General features: G+C 37.2%; 1 protein-coding gene across 10 annotated transcripts in view; it reads right to left on the minus strand.

Annotated features, from left to right (window-relative positions):
• nuf (rab11 family-interacting protein nuf) overlaps positions 1-17095 on the minus strand; it is a 346264-nt gene that overhangs the window by 139430 nt on the left and 189739 nt on the right. For 9 of the 10 annotated variants that reach the window (XM_065223419.1, XM_065223421.1, XM_065223418.1 and 6 more), the window contains one exon: positions 14972-15086. In XM_065223419.1, coding sequence (XP_065079491.1) covers positions 14972-15086 — 115 coding nt within the window. The remainder of the gene's footprint in view (positions 1-14971; positions 15087-17095) is intronic. The other variant, XM_065223415.1, reaches the window with a different exon arrangement.

Consider the following 17095-nt stretch of genomic DNA (forward strand, 5'->3'; position numbering starts at 1 on the left):
ACGTCTGAGACAAAGTTGTTAAGAAATGTAAAGTAATTTTAGGAAAAAATATAGGGTAAGTACACCAGTATTGGCCATAAGTTTCTATTTTGGCCATTCCTCAGAAAAAACTATTGAATCACAATCTTCGTGCGTTTTGTGGGCAATATGTATTTGTACCCCGATGATTATGATTTAAATCAATAATCTTAACAGAACTGAAGACCCCAAACAAGTAAAAAACGTTAAATATCGCCAAAACATGACCAAAATAGGAGCTTAGCCAATATAGGACCATTTACCCTACACGGTTATATTTAAACTAAAATATCTCCAATAGTATACCTTCAATATTTATAATTGATTTTATAATAAAGCTTATGAAAAATGCGAGCTTTAGGGGTATTTAAGACCATGGACACATGAATATTGACAAAATTCGTAGAACATCAACTTTTTATTAAACTTCATGTTATTTAGTTTATAACACTTTTTTTTTTATTTTACTCAAAATTACTAAAAAACAAATACCGAATATATTCATCCCAGAAAGACTTTATTTTTCTACAACTTTGTTACAGACGTCATTTCGATCAGAAGTGACGTTTTCGTGCTACAATTTATTGAACAATTACAAAGACGCCATGTTGACAAAAAATGCAACATTCAAAATTACCGATTTTTTGTAAAAATGTGAATTATTGCCGATAACGCACAATTATGCAACGTTTTATGCAAATCGGAGAAGGTCGAGTTATTCCGATTCGTCATTTGACGTAGAACTGCTCTACTGAGAAATGTTTTGTTTTTTTTTTTTTTTTTTTTTTCTTTATTTTAGAGATTTTTAGCCTGAGGCTAGTTCATCTCTTTGAAATGTTTTGTTATTTAACCGTTAAAACGACCAAAACGAGAGCAAACTGAGTAATGAATTACATGAACATCGAAACATCAAATTAAGTTTTCGATTTGATCTCAGACTCAGTTCGGGTAACGCCTATATAAATACAAGCTGTAATATTATGGCCTAGCTTCCAAGATCCTATCAAAACCACCACAACTAAAACTTGTTTTCCCTCCACATTCTTAAAGTCTGTCTGAACGAAAACAATTTGGCAAAAACGCTACCATCGACCGAAACTAGCATCAATATACTCAGCTGGATCCATTAGGTCAATCAACCGACCGACAGTCAGATCAAGACAAAAAAAAATCGCACTGTAAAGCGCATAAATCAACGCAAAGTGTCGGCGTGCGATGTTGCGATATTTCTCACACCCACTATCCGAATCTATCCAACGGATGCGATGCCGATGATGATGCTACCTCACTTTTAATGGAAAATACTAAAGCCCTCTAGGGAAAGTTTGGACGACTGTCACCAGGTACCTGAAAAAATCTGTTCCCATCAAACAAAGCAGTGTATTTTGACAGTTCTATTGGAACAACTTTCACAGTCGTCCAAACTTTTACCAGAGGGCTTTAGAAAATTCGCATGCAAATCAATGTGAGCCTTAGATAGCCTAGTCGGTAAGGGCACGGTATTACCAAGACGGAAGTGGTGGGTTCGATTCCCGGTCCTGTCGAGGAATTTTTTGGATGGAAAGTTTTCTCGACTTTCCTGGGCAAAGAGTATCATTGAAGAAAGCTTTCAATTAATAACTGTATAAGTGCATCCAGAACACTGAGTTGAGAGCCGGCAAAACACTCGCTACAGAAGCGTGAAAAGCCTGGGAAAAATACGAAGAAGATCAATGGCACTTCCCATTCCGACTGATTCAATGAAATTTTGCTCGTTTTTTGCTACGCATATTAAATGGACCACCCCAAAGTAGCAATTTGACGAATCGGTACGGTTTCTAAAGCCGCACCGTCCATTGCCGCTTCAAGTTTAAACTTGAATGGCAAGCAAGCTTCAATTATACTAATTGAACTGTAGAGTAGAGTCTGAAAAGGTTTCCCATTTATATAACGTTTGTTTATGTCATTTGGCCCGGTCCCGCAGAGCGAGCGAACCGTAGAGCTAATGTAGATCACTAATGTCTTCCTGGTTGCCCGTTCGAAAACCAATCTGATTGAATCTTTCACGCTCTGCACTAATCCGATATTGTTGAGCCTGAAGACGGCTGTGGTGCGCTGATGACACACCCCCAATGAAAGTGAAAAAGGTGTTCAACGAGACAACAAACCTTGAATCAACATCTGAACGTCACCTCCGAGAAATGCACACCATCCTATCTGTATCGTGTTCCTAAGCATATATATTAAGTGTGATAGCTCCAACAGGCAAGTGATGATTATCTCGTAACCTATGTTGAAGGCATGCTTTGTACTATGAATGGAGAATTTCGAAGTAGTTTTGATAATTGTGTGATCAATCCCAACTGAAGCATTAACTCATAGATCACAAAACCACATGTGTCCATTCCAGCTTTCATAAACCTTATCTGGATCGTATGTCTACTAAATGATTAATTAACTGATCCCATCATCAGTTGAGCTTGCTACATATGTAGGCGGAAACTGAAGATGTATTTCAGTTCTACGATTCTGATAATCTTGGTCTTGGTTCATTCACAAAGCATTGCGTATTTGATTGCAAAACACGCATCTGGTTCGCTTTTTGCTCTTCTATGTGTGAAGATACGTTCACGAACATAAGAACAAAGATCTCCGTTTGTTTCTCATGCCAGAAGCTCTAAGAACCGTCATTTATTTTAATTTAAAACAGAACGATTCCACCAGACCGAAAACAAGATCGACTTCGACGAACAATGAGTGCATCATCACGGTACATTCTCATCCACCCACGGATCCTTATCCTACGCATATGCTGGTTGCTTTGAAATGACAATTTCGCTACTGTTTTACTTATTTTTCAACAAATACCATCACCATCAAGTGCGCCAGATCGTACCGCATTCGTTCGCTGTTCGGAAACCCTTATTTGACTCTGGTCGTGTGAGCTGAACAATTGAGAAATGACTTGTAAACTTGACGCACTTATGAAGCTGAAATGGTGCACTCAATTTGGTTTTCATTAATTTGAGACAACCATGCAGTCGCCGCGGGCGGCGAGAACTGCTGCGCCCTGCTCTGTATTGCTAGTTGGCGTAGGTCGTAGAAGAATGGGAAAACGGTTTTTCTCAAGGGCACACGCCCGCCCCGAAACAGAATTCTGCTTATCTCAAACAAATGAAGCGCATAAATCATAGCCTCAGGAAATAAACAGCTTTCTTGGAATTTAATTCAAACAGCAATAGCTTCCCAGAACCTACAACTGCCGGGAAACTTGTTTTCATTTCACTTGTACTTGATCAAATATTTATACCCCCTGCATGACGTCTGACGATCAACTTTCCATCCAACTTTCCTCGACGTTGTTGTTGCTGGATGAGAGCAGTCACCGAATTAGTTTTGAACCGCCCCACTAATTGCAGTGCAGCGGAGGAGAGCTCACTGTGTGCAGTTCATTGCCGGAGCTAATTTCAGGGTAGTCTCTTCAATCTACGCGTGTGTTAATTGAAATTGAAGTGCATCTTCAGTTTCCTGCCTTACGGCTAGCGGTTGGGTTTGGCTCTAACTCCAAGACAAATATGTAGGTAGACCCTTTCTCCTCCCCTCGTTAAACGAACGGCCTTCTACCGGCGGGTCCGGTAGTATAGTTACGGACGGAATTGATGATGGTTCATCAATAAAAGTGAAAACAAGTCCATCGAATTTGAAAGGGCGCGTTAGTTGGCCCTTCTTGTTGTTTTCGGTTCAAAATGTCCAATCAGCCGGTTGAATCAATTCGATGATGAGTTCAGCTATTCAATCCACGCCAATCCGTAAGAGCTGGTTGATGGGTTCGAACAACAGAAACAAGCGCAACTCCTACGTCGTTCATAGCTTGGAGCACTGCTGGCTGAGGCTGAGGTTGACTGATAATTTGATTCCAAACTCGTGGGTCGAGAATGTACAACCTTGAAATAGTTTGTGGATTGTGTGCTCCGGCGGCCCGCTGCTGTACTGCTGGGTGCTGCAATGGATCCCTCGAGTTATGCAGGCAGTGTAATAAACAACCCGCGCGAACCGCGAAGTCGCGCGTTGGATGCAATTTGATGATTATTTGGAATCGATGCAAATGAACTTGTTACTGGTCCGTTCGTTAGTGGGTGTTGCACCGCGACGAGCTTGGGGATCGGTACGATGTTGCAAGAAGGTTTGGAAGATATTATTTTAATAAGATATAATTAGTTCGAAACGTTGTTCACCCGAGCGATTTGATACATGCATGTCAATAGATCGATTAGATCGAAGTAAAATACCATATAGGCAATCTTCGTCAGGTGATGCCACGTATTTTCTTACCGAAATTTGCACAGTTGTGAAATTTCTGTTCACCTCATCATTTATATGAACACAGAGATCTTGAAATTATAAAACGAGTCCCAAAATGTCGATAGTTTTGCAAATCCCGGGATTTCGAATACATAAGTACCTACTTCCCAGCAAGGCCGATACAATATTCATTTAATGTCCGACATCACTCAAATAGATTGAGGAGGCGAGGGTTGGGGAGGAGGCGAGGGTTGGTAACGCAACAGATTTTCTGTTGCGTTAATAATTCGACGGCTAACACATTCATTGATACGTTTGTTGTTCTGGATGATAGAAGAGCATAGCAGAAATAGTGCGAAATAGGTTAGTGAAGCCATGGTCATCAAAAGAGGAAATCGATGAAGAGAATTGACTCTCCCTCTGCTTCTAAGCCCCCATAATTCAGTCGTCGTCATAGCAATGAAAACTAGCATCGCACCGCTTTTGGGTCTTGGGTTACACTTGCTGGTTGCAATTCTGCTGTTCGACATTTTCGAAGGACCACCAAAAACATGAAATTACACTTTTTTCTATGGATGCCTAAATGTCCAATCGTTAGGATTTTTTCCAGCTATTCGATTAAATATTTATCGAATTTGCAATTATTCGAGCGCATAACAGACATCCCTTCTTATTTATACTCGTTTGATTTAGCGTAGTAAAGAAAATAAATAAAAGTACTAATTTATCTGAACAGGTATAGAGAAGAACCATGACGTAATCAGGATCATAAATTCGCCGAAAAAAGTGTTAAGCGTCTTTCTGCTAAAGGCTAAGATTTACCAACTTGTTGAGAGAAGGAGTTTAATGAGAAAAACTAAAAAGGGTACGAGCTTTAGCTGGGTGGACACTGATATTCTGCGGTCTTCCAACCTGTCGCAGACACCAGTTCAACCCCTGTCCAGCAGCAGACAGGCCGAGACTCTTGCGAGTGCCCAATCATTAAACCGAAGAATATGAGATTGTCCGGTCCGATTTGCTGATCCAGCTGCCCACATCATCATCATCTTCCAAAGGCTTTAAGCCTGTACTACCATCGGCTCTTTTCAGGGCCACCAAGATTTTCCAAAAGCGTTAAATTTCAGAATATGTCCCAACTAAAATTCATATCAAAAGGTTCTTTTCAGGGCAATCGTAGTCATACTGAAGAGCACTATATAAACATAGAGAACCCTGCTCAAATTCCTATTCCTACACAAAACACAAGCTCTTGCTGCAGTTAACAAATAACATTTATTCTATAAGACCACGTAGTCCTACGTCACCATTGCGTACAACCCCATAGGGCTGTCTCTTGTTGTTTTTAAACTTCTTTAAACTTTTTCGGGCCACCTAAAGTTTCCATAATTTTCCTAACGATCATGAATCTTCTCTAACGTGTGAACAATTCACTGAATTTCTCGAAACTTTTTTAAAATTTATGTAATTTCCCTGCTCTGGAATGCCTCTGAGAATATCTGTTCTTTCTTGAAGTTTTTTTTTTTTTGTTAAGAGCTTTATTACCGCGATCAACATCTTTCTCGAAGTTTTCGAAACTTCTCTAAAGTGTTTGCAGTTCTCATGAAGCTTGTTGTACTACTATGAATTTAATCGAAATTTTCTAAAATGTTTAAGCTTGCGTGAACTTCTGGACTCATGTGAAAACTTCAATAATTTTTTTAACATCTCTAAAGTTCTCTAAAAATCTGGGAACTTTTTGAAATTTCCCGCTAGTTAAAAGAAACTAATGGAATTGAACTCCTCTGAAGTTGCCTTTGTTTTTGGAGCTTTACTAAACTTATTTGAGATGCTCCCGAAATGTCCATAAAAGTTCCTGAAGTTCTCAGATCTTCCCTTAAGTTCCATAGACTTTTATGAAGTTCTCGAAATGTTTCTAAGTACCTTTGTAGTTTTGTGAAGTTTTCGAACATATTCTGAAATTTCAGGAACTTCTCTAAGCTTCCGCAGCTAAATAATCAATATAGTTCTATGATTTCACTGAAGTTCTCATGATTTGTCTGAAGTTCAAATTATCGAAACTAATGCATAACTTCTTCAATAGTCTAGAGTTTCCTGATGTTTTTAAAACTGCCCAAAATATTTCTCAATGTCCTTAAAATTCTAAAATAGTATTAAAAAAAAAACATTATTTTACTGTAATTGATTTAATTGCCTTTAATTAAGTTCAACAATTTTCCTTAAGTTTTATAAAGTTTATAAACGCTCACGGAACTTTGCCTTAAATCACACATTTTTCCTGAAAAGCCTGGACATCCCAAAAGTTTTCTAAGCTTACCATAATTTCTCTAAATTGATCAGATGTTCCGATAAATTTTCTGATATATATTTATAATTCCCTGAGGCTTTTAAAGTTTTCGGGTCAATCACATAATTCTCGGAATATCCCATAATTCTAAGGAACTCCTTGTAAGTCGCTGCAAATTTCCTTAAGTTAATGTGATTTTTCTGATGTTATCTGATCGTCCTCAAAGTACTCGGAACTTCACTGAATATAATGAAACAATCTAAAAATATCTAAGTTTCTTAGAAGTGCTCTGGAATTTCTCGAGAATATCGGTGCTTGCTAAAAGTTCTCGCCTTTTTTTTTAATGGAACCTCGTTGATGTTCTCTAATCAACTTATACCCCGTTCACATTACAGCCTATATCACGTACTATAGGCTGTCTTGCAATGAGCACTCATACATTGGATTTCCAGTGAAAACTAGATGTATGAGCGCTGATTGCAAGACAGCGTATATCACGTGATATACGCTGTAATGTGAACGGGGTATTAGCTAAATTTTTCGATTTTTTTTAGATCTTGAAATTTCCAACCCCTTTGAACGACACTAACATTTTCGGATGTTCCTATAATTTTTATTGCATTCCAGAAATTGTCTCTGCGCAATCCGAAGTTTACGGAAATTCCGGTCTCTGCAATTTCCTTGACATTTTTAGAACTGCCCTTTAATTCTCTGATCTATCTTGTTGTTCTCGAAGCTTCCCTAAAACTCTCAATCCTAATGAAGAAGATCTCGGTTCTGCTTTCAAATAAATGGAATTCTCGTAAACACATTTAAACATCCCTGGAATTCTCTGGAGTTCGGTGAAGTTCCTGAAATTTTTATGAAGTTTTCATAAATTTTCTGAAGGTCTCTGTACTTAATCTTTCGGAACATCATAAAACTATCGTGAATTTGTCTTAATTCACGCTAAGATATTTTCAAACCAATTCAATAGTCTGGGCTAAAGTTTCGGGGATTTTCCCTTACGATCTCTGGAATTCCCCAAAGGTCTCTAGATCTAGCTTTTCTAAGATCAATAGAACTTCATTGAAGTTTCCACATTTTTGTTAGTACGAAACGTCAAGACATTAAAAATGTTGTGATCTTAGACTTACTAAAATGAAGTAAGTGTTCAACTTCAACATTTAATGGATTTGATAGTAGAGCCTTTTCTTTAAAACTGATTGTCATGTCTTTAGAACGTTTGCTTTAAAAACATATGTTTAACACATTTCATAAATAGCATTCTTATTATAAACCTGGAAATTATCCACCAACGATTTAGCCAAATGAGTGGACACCCTGTAGATAGACAAGAACGATTAAACGAAAAAAAAACTCTATACAAGGTCGTCAACTTCGAATCGTTCAAAATTAGAACAAAATTTAGGCCTATTCAGAAGAATGATTAATCTTGAAATAAATTCACGTTTAAAATAGTTTAAAATAGTGACTTATTACAAGAAAAAGTGACTTTAGTGACTTGGCCTTAAAAAAAACTTTTTAGTGATTGGCTTGAAAAAAGTGACCAAGTCACTAAAAAGTGACTTGCTACCAGCCCTGCTATCCCGATCGATATAAAACAGAGATAATTTACTCATTGCTAACTACTACTAACTAAATTAACAACGTTCAATGCCTGTTATTAAACTTTAATCTCAAGTTTAATCTCAAGCCCCTCCACATTCAAGATTCGTTAATCGCTTTATTTGTTAATGTGAATACATTGGAATAACAACAAATCTGCATTATCGCGTATTTTGGTCGTCCGTTACATACCAAGCGAAAACGTAGTCATGTTTTGTCGCGGAGCGTTATGACTCTGAGATCCTCAATGACCCTGGAGGGATCGTTTTTGCTTATTGAGCCGAAAATCATGAGTTTAATCCCAAGCTCTCCGTCATGACTCTTAAAATGCATAATCATTGAACAAAATGAATATTTTCATCCGATAGTCGGCTATCGAGAGATTAAATGAGCAAAATTTTGGTTGCATCGCCAACTTGAGGCGAATCCTAACCGAATACCCTACCCGAACCTCCAACACCGTAGCACTTATGAGGGTGTCGCTAAGTCGGTGGCCTCTCGTTAAGTAAGTAAAACATCAACATTTCCTTCCCTACACACTTAGAAATAACTAATTTTACACATAAAGGATGAAACGGTTACAAACATGTCATGTAAAATTAAATGCTCCGAGACTGAATAGTTCGTTCGGTTAAACCAGTGAATTAAAAACTATAATACTACGCGTTTTATTTGGAGTATCATTCAAGTTTACAGGGTGGCCAGTGAATTTTCAAATTTAAGTTCCCGTTTTTTTCTCGGTTTTTCCGACGAAATACTCAAACGAAAATTTCAAAGCAATTATGACAGTAACTAGTGAACTTATTGGTAGGTTTAAGAAAAATTTCATGATCATTCTGAATATAAAATATTGAAATTGTTAAAATTAACACAGAGATCAAATATAGATTTCAGATGGAACCTATCCTATGCAATTGGATATCATAAAACTACTCTTTCAAAATTATATGTCAAACCCCATCTGTGAAATTACACGTTTGCGAATTTTGTCTTGCAGCGGTAACATTTGATGTAATGTTATAGAGTAATCGATTCAGACTTGTTTATTAATATTATTGAAATTCCACATGAATCTCACTAAGGATATCCAGGGGAAGTAATGGCATAGCGAACAGGTGAGGCATAAATGGCCATTAATCATTGCAATTGTGGTATTGAACCTACTACCAATTAATCTGTATCAAATAATTAGAGGTTTAAGACTGAAGCGCGGGATGCTCATCTATCCGGAATGCCCTAATTACCCCATACATGATACCATTAAAGATTTTTTTTTAATAATTCGTTTATTTTGCCAGGCTCATTTTCTGTAGCTTTACGGAGCCGATATTCATTATTCAGATAACAAAATAACTTAAAACTAACGTTAGTAAAGCGGGGGCCGATTACTCGCGGCTATCTTGAGGTTAGGGGTAACAAATTGTAAAAAATGGATGGCAGCACATAACATATGTGGAACTCGATCATCAAAAATCGACCCCATTTCAGTGATTTCAAGTGGTATAGAAGGACATCAATCTGTCAAATTGATTATACCAGCTGTAAAATGATTAAGGAGGTAGTCAATTTTATTAAAATAATTCTATCGTGGTTTATAATTATGTGTCTTCTTAGTACTCCTGAACTCATCTCTTCATATTTTCTTAACCATATACTTTCTTTATTTATAATAATATAGCTAGCTAGCAAAATATTAACGTTTGTATTAAGGGGAAGATTACCGTCCCGAAAATAAAAAAAAAATTTAATTTTTCTAAAAACATTGGAAAAAATTAACAAAAATCGAAAAAAAATCAGTTTCTTCCTTAGATTCTTGAGAAAATTTACATGTAAAATTAGTTTTTCTATCTCATCATGAATAAATATTGAACTCTCAGCAAAACCGAAAAGTTGATGTTTTGTGGTTTTTTGAGTCCAACTTCATGCCATGATAAATTTCAAAAAATATGTTAGCACGTGAATTTTCTTTGAAAAATAATAAAATTTGTAATTTTTTTTTAGTTTTTTGATATCTTTACTCAATAATTTCCTCGCGTTCATTTCTTCTAACTCTAAATTTGCGCGGATTCATTTTTTCATTTTTTTTTCTCTGAGGCAAATTTTGAATAAAAATGTGCGTACCATTTTTTTTTTGGACATTTTTTTTGTACCCAATCGCATCAATCTTTGATTTCATAAGGTTTCGTTTGAGAAAAAAATACGACTGTGCAAATTTGTAGTTAATTGCATACATGTTTAAGTTCAGAGAGCAGGAGCAAAACCTTCGAATTGTTAGAATTACATTGCATTCATATCCGTAATCAATCCAATACAATCCAAACAGGCTGAAGAGACGTAGAAATATTGCATCTGTAAAAAGGTAAATTACTGTTTAACAACGCTCTTGATTGACTCCTGATCGACTAGAAAATACTAGTGAAAAAATCCTTTGAAAAGCCACCTGTCTCTAGTCGAAAAAAGAATGACCGCATTATCAAATGAGCTGTAAACTCTGTCAACCATTTAAACAGCGGATGAACAAAAGAGACGATAAATTCTCTGGGCCTCACTTTACACTCATTGCGCATTATCTTGGCAATTGACAATTCGCCTTTTCGTTCACTCTGTAACTCTTTACTCCTATGGTAAAATCCGTAAAATCCCATAATCAAATATCAGTCTGACCGTGAAACATGGTGAACATTTATTTACCCTTTCACTCCTATGAAAATCCCATAAGATACTGTCAATCTTTCCGTGAAAAAACGGCGGCTACCATGGTGGAATAAAGAGATAAGACAAAGTCCACTAGATTTCATGCACAGATTGTCAGATGCTTACGAGATTTTACCATACGGGTAAAGAGTTGCACAGTCGCCGTCAACATCAATGCTTACTGAGCATGCAACCTTATATCTGCTTTTCTTTCACAAGGGCCAATGTCGCAAACGTAAACAATTTCTTTCTCGGAGATTTTCTCGAGAATTAAAACTCACTCAAGTAAACCACCACGATGATTGTGTAGAGCGAGAGTCCTCCTATCCGATAGAACTGGTGGCTTACATTGATTGACTTTGAACTACGAGAAATTTACGAAAGAAGCCACGTTTTCGACATTGGTCCTTATGAACGCTGAGTGTCGATGTCACGATAATTTTGTTTTGACAGATCGATGTCCAAGTATGCCAGTTATACCACTGAGGCAACACAAAAAAGGGGTCAACTTTGAAGTTCCACATATATTATGTGATGGCAGGGTAGGGGTTGTGAACACAAGGTTTGGAGAGCAATGTGCTCTTGATCTCGAACTAAGGGACACTCTGATGAAAAAGACAAACATGAGGGTACACCGATGGGCAGCTAACAACTTGGGAGAACACAAGATGACACTAACTACTAAATCCTCAGATCTATCCGTTTTAAAAACACATACATTAAATTCAAATAGTCGAGGTCTCGGCTCGCCAAGACATCTCTAACGGGTATCGCGGGTTGTTTTTCTCGGGCCCTGAGGGATGTGGATAACTCAGATCTGGCAACACGGTGTAGGGTACATGACCAAACAACATGCTCGATATCGTGATAACCACTGCCACACGCACATAAATTGCTGCCTGAGAGCCCAATTCGATAGAAGTGCGAGCCTAACGAGCAGTGATTGGACATAAGCCTTGATATAACGCGTATAAATTCGCGGCTCATGTCCAATCGTTTGAAACAAGGTTTTTTCGACACCTGTGGGAGAATAGAATGTAAGCATCTTCCCAAATCACCATCATTCCATTTTTGTTGCCAACTGATGACGACTTGCTGACGAGCAATGGGGAAAAATTCGTTGCAGGCAATTTGTTGCTCAAAAATATCGCCTTCCATAGCGCCCACCGTAGCCAACGAGTCCGCTTTCTCATTACCCGGAATTGAGTAATGAGATGGGACCCAAACTAAGGTGATAGTATAGGAGCAGTTAGATAAAGCACTCAGTTTAGATCGTATTTCAGGCAGGAAATACGAGGAGTGCTTCATCGGCCTCATTGAACGAATAGCCTCCACGAATAGCTAATAGCGAATTTGTTTATTATTCAGTTCCAACCTGGATCGGGTATCAAGATCGGCTCTGCTTGTTTTCTGACAAACGTCAGTTTGATCGTTTGTTTTTAAACCCTACCTCAGGTTCAGGTTCGCACTGACAAAAAGTTTGGTTTCGCACTGGGTTGGAACTGGTTCCAACCCCGATAATAAAAATTCGCTATAAGACTATCCGTAAAAATGAAATAATGACCAGAATGAAGTGAGGCAATTCGCTCTACTGCGTAAAATATGGCTGCGAGTTCCGCAACGTATACGGAGTATGGTTTTTGCAGTTTATAGGAGGCGCTATGAAATTGATTAAATACACCAAATCCAGTGGAAGTAGGGGAAATGACGGCTTCGGCATGACAGACTAGTTTCGGCAACCCAAATTGAAACACTATTTTCACTGGATTTTCTTACGAAAACACTTCGCTGAATGCATGCAAACGATTCTTTATGCTTTCAGCTTCAATTTGACTATATTTTTACCACTGAGAAAAAGCAATCTAGCAGGGTTTTCTTGAAATGAAACACACGCACTACAAATTGTAGCTGATTTCGAGTTGCCGATAATAGAACAGCAGATTTACATGCAGTTCAAATGGAACGGTTGCCGAAGAAAAACTGGTTGCCGACAATACTCGCTTTCACTAGAGAAAATTGGAGCTTTGTAAAAGCGTTTCAAAACAGTTTTTGACAATTCTTTTGACTGAAATTGTTAGAGCAGCTGGCAGCAAAAGATTGTAAACAAACCAATACTGCATATGTGTGCGTTCCATAGAGAAAAAGGTTATAGAAAGAAGGTCGCTGCTTAGGTTGCCGAGAATACGTAAATTCCCCTATTCTTTTAAGATTTTATGCAATTTTACTTTTAGCTCAAGACAAATGTCAGTATGTTTGCATTTTAAACAGATTCAAAACTGAAGAAAAAACAATTTGTGACATTTAACCTTGACAAATACATATTCTGCCATGGTCGATTACAGAAGTCCCAACCGTAGACATACTCAAGAGAACACTGACTAGAGAGGGAGGCAAAGATAAAGAAACAGAACTTTGACACAGCACATACATTAAGATTGCATCAGTAAATCTTTCAAGAAACACCAGATTAAACTAACACTGGCATTACCCAAATCAGCATTGCATACAAAATTGCTAAGCTAACGAGGGGATCAAGATGAGACACAAATTTAGAAAACGAAACACATAATTCTACCGCTGCAGCTGTTCGCTCTATCTACGGTGAATAATAAGCTGTGCAAAGGAGCCAATTTTGTCTCATCATGGTGCACCGTGCGATGGTGTCAAAAGTGTCTAACGCGAGCACCTGACACCGCGACTAACCGATGGCAAAATTTCGATAGATTCAACCGATTGTGATCGCGAAAACTGAAACAACTAGAAATTATCATCAGCTTCTAGCGCTAGTGGGGATTGTAGATGCAGTCTATATTTCTTTCTTTTTTCAAATTCGTTCGCATCAACCTTCTCCGATCGCATTCTCCAACGGCTGTTGCATAGCTTCACACAACTCTCTTTACTCTTCAAAATGCAACACTCAAAATTGTTTCTCCACTTGCAACATACGTATGAATATTGTATGCGCATATGAAAAAAAAAACAGAGACAGACAAGCGATTGACATGAAATGAGCTCGGGTGATTGTTATACCATAGTTTTCACTGTCGTAAATGGTGCTGTTATAAAGCGTTATGACGTTGCCACAACCTTTTATCGGTCAGAATTGTTTCGAATTGATTTTCCGATTCGCACGATGTGTTCAAAAAAAATATTTTGGCTATTTATAGATTTGATACATAGATCTTATGGACGTCCATAAACGTACTAACGATCATGATTGAAGATTTGTTTTGAACGAGGTTTCGGATGGTTTCGATTTGGCTATTTTTGCATCGTTAATTGGAAAAATGATTCACTTATGTCACGACAATATGAGTGATGAACGCGGACCGGTCAGTGCCAGATGATGATGATGATGATGAGTTGAAAGATTTGACCTCGTTTGAATATGAAGCTGCTCCACCGCGTATACGGCTTGTAAGTTTGAACATGGACAGTATCTTCATTGATGCGTAAATTTGTAGCAATTAATGTGGATGTGATCGTTTTTTAATCAGGAAAATATGGGAAGTTTGTAGCATTACCGTGGATTCTACAAACGATGATTATGTTGAATATCGGTTTTGACGATTCCATTTGTACAATATTTAAATCTAATCACAACAAAACAAACAAAAAAAAAACACTCAAAATAAAACGATAAATCAATTCTGTGTACAAACCTGCTGAAATAATTAATCATTAACTCGATAAAGAAGCGCAAACCGGAGCGTACGACTGAACCCACATGTTGTCATCAACCCACGTGATTCTCCTTAAGTCGAGTGTATGATGATATCATCCTTTCCCTCTCGTTAGTATATATATACCAAGAACTGTCACGTCATTAGCAATCATTAAAACGACTACCCGTTTCTGTTGCAATTTCACGACCCACCAAACCCACCATCGGGGAAACGATGAATGTGATTCATTTGCTCTTTCGTTCTTTCCCCAAAACAAAACACGCATGCATTACTAAAAGACTAAATTTACAGCCCAAAGGGAACAGACCCGTAGCGCGGGAAAGGAAAATGATGTTACTCAGTCAGTGTAGAGAAAAAATAGTTCCCGGGAAAACACGCAAACAAAACACCACCCACTCACCTTATGGTTTAAGTCTTGCACGTCCTCCAAACTTACATCGCTATACATGTCTTCTGCTGTATCACAGTTTGAGCTGCGCCCGGACGAGTTGAAACTCGATGATCGGTAGAGGTGACTGTTCGAAAAGAATAAAAGGAAACAAGCAAATTATAGCAACGGTATACCTTCAGGGGTTGAAATGTGAAACGTTTCCATCGAAGCACCGTACACACGATGAAACAAGTTGCGCTATAAAATTTTCTTTATAAAAAAAATGCATAGGTTCACACGCGATACATGTTTCACTGAACAGGTGTGATGCATCACATTCAATATTTAATCGCAACATATTGTTCAATAATCTTCCTGCATCGTGTCACAGTGGTTCCCCTTAGAACAAAAGTTGGCCAAAACCTCAAAATTGTTGCAAATAGGCACAGTTGAAATAGATGTTTTTTAGCTGTACGAAGAAAACTTGACAATCATGACGTCACAAAAAGGAGTATAGTAGAATCAAAACCAATGCACAATGCGCCCAAACCGTCAGTTTTAGGAATATGATTTCTTACGGAAAGTTGCTTCATATTTTTTGTTCAATCTATATGTTCGTAAAATTAGGGTGGTCCATAAAATTAGTGAATTAAAAATACAACCTTTTTTATTATTTGAGATAGACCAAAGCAGTGTTCTAAAAAGTTGTAGAACAATCAATTGTTGAAGACACAACGTTTTTATCTCTTATGGTTCATGAGTTATGATTTTTGTTAAACAAGCAGGTTAGGGTGGCCACTAAAATCGGTTTTCTTTGAATATCTTTTCATGCGTAATTTCTCGTAAAAACATTGTTCTGATTACATTTAGAACTTTTGATGATGCATATTTTTTCTCAAGCAACTAGGTTACTATCTTTTTTGATTAGAAAGTTAAAGGCTATTTTCTTCGAAAAAATGGCTATTTTCAATTGTCAATATCTCAAAATGGAGCAAACCGATTTTCAAACATTTAATTTCATTGAAAAAATCGTTTTTCTTCACTTTTGGTAAAAAAAAGTGCAAGAGCTTTTTCTGTGTAAGGCATTTAATTTAATTTAAAAAACTAATATTTTTCAGCAAAAACTAGCCATAACTTTTCAAATAAAAGAGATAACAACTTAGCAAAAAATATGCGTCATAAAATGTTCTTAAAGGGCCTTGCATAAAAATTTCACGAGAAATGAACGTATAAAAAGATATTTTAAGAATGCCGATTGTCTAGGGGCCACTAGATACATGGTGCGTTAGACTGATGCAAAATTTGAAAATTTCACTCCACAGTGCTCAAACGGTTCCAAATTGGGTTCTGAGTAGCCTCCCAAAATTTGAAATCATTTAGTGAGAAACTGATTTGGCACAAACCATTTGAAGTTTATATGGGAATTACTATGGAGAAACCATAATGTCGGTTCATATCTATCTCAAAACTCACCAGTTCTTTCTACTTTAGAAAATGATAGCTGAGCTTGTTGAAAATTTTATCAGCTGCAACTTTGTTGAAGACCACTTTTCGATCAAATGTAAGGAACAAAAATTATTAATGATTCAAGTCACTGATGTCTACTATGTCACACTACAGAATACAGTGTTGCCCACAATACAGTTGCCTAATTTTGCCATAAGATTATCAATCTCAGAAACAATTAATAACTATTTAATTTGACGTTTGGCTGAAAAACGATTTTCTGCAAAGTTGTATCTGATAAATATTCCCATGAAAATAGTAATAAAACTTGTTAACAGTACAATATGGAAAAAGGCTAGAAAACAATGAACAAAAAGTTTGGTTTTCCCATAGTAATTTCCATATAAACTTCAAATGGTTTGTGCCAAGTAAGTTTCTTATCAAATGAGTTTAAACTTTCGGAGGCTAATAAAGATCCGATTTGAAACCGTTTGAACACTGTGAAGCGAACATTTCAAATTTTGCATCAGTCTAATGGTGCGTGTGTGTATTAGACTGATGCAAATTTTGACATGGTAATTTATGGAAATTACTATGGGAAAACCAAATGTTTTGTTCATATCCATCTAACAATTTACCATATCGCTCTGCTTTAAAAAAAATGATAACTGAGCTCGCAGCAAATTTTCTCAGCTACAACTTTGTCCA

The sequence above is a fragment of the Ochlerotatus camptorhynchus genome, unplaced genomic scaffold (genome assembly GCF_037179485.1).
Source record: "Ochlerotatus camptorhynchus isolate MF236.1 unplaced genomic scaffold, CSIRO-AGI_Acam_v1.1 ptg000192l, whole genome shotgun sequence".
Classification (NCBI taxonomy): domain Eukaryota; kingdom Metazoa; phylum Arthropoda; class Insecta; order Diptera; family Culicidae; genus Ochlerotatus; species Ochlerotatus camptorhynchus.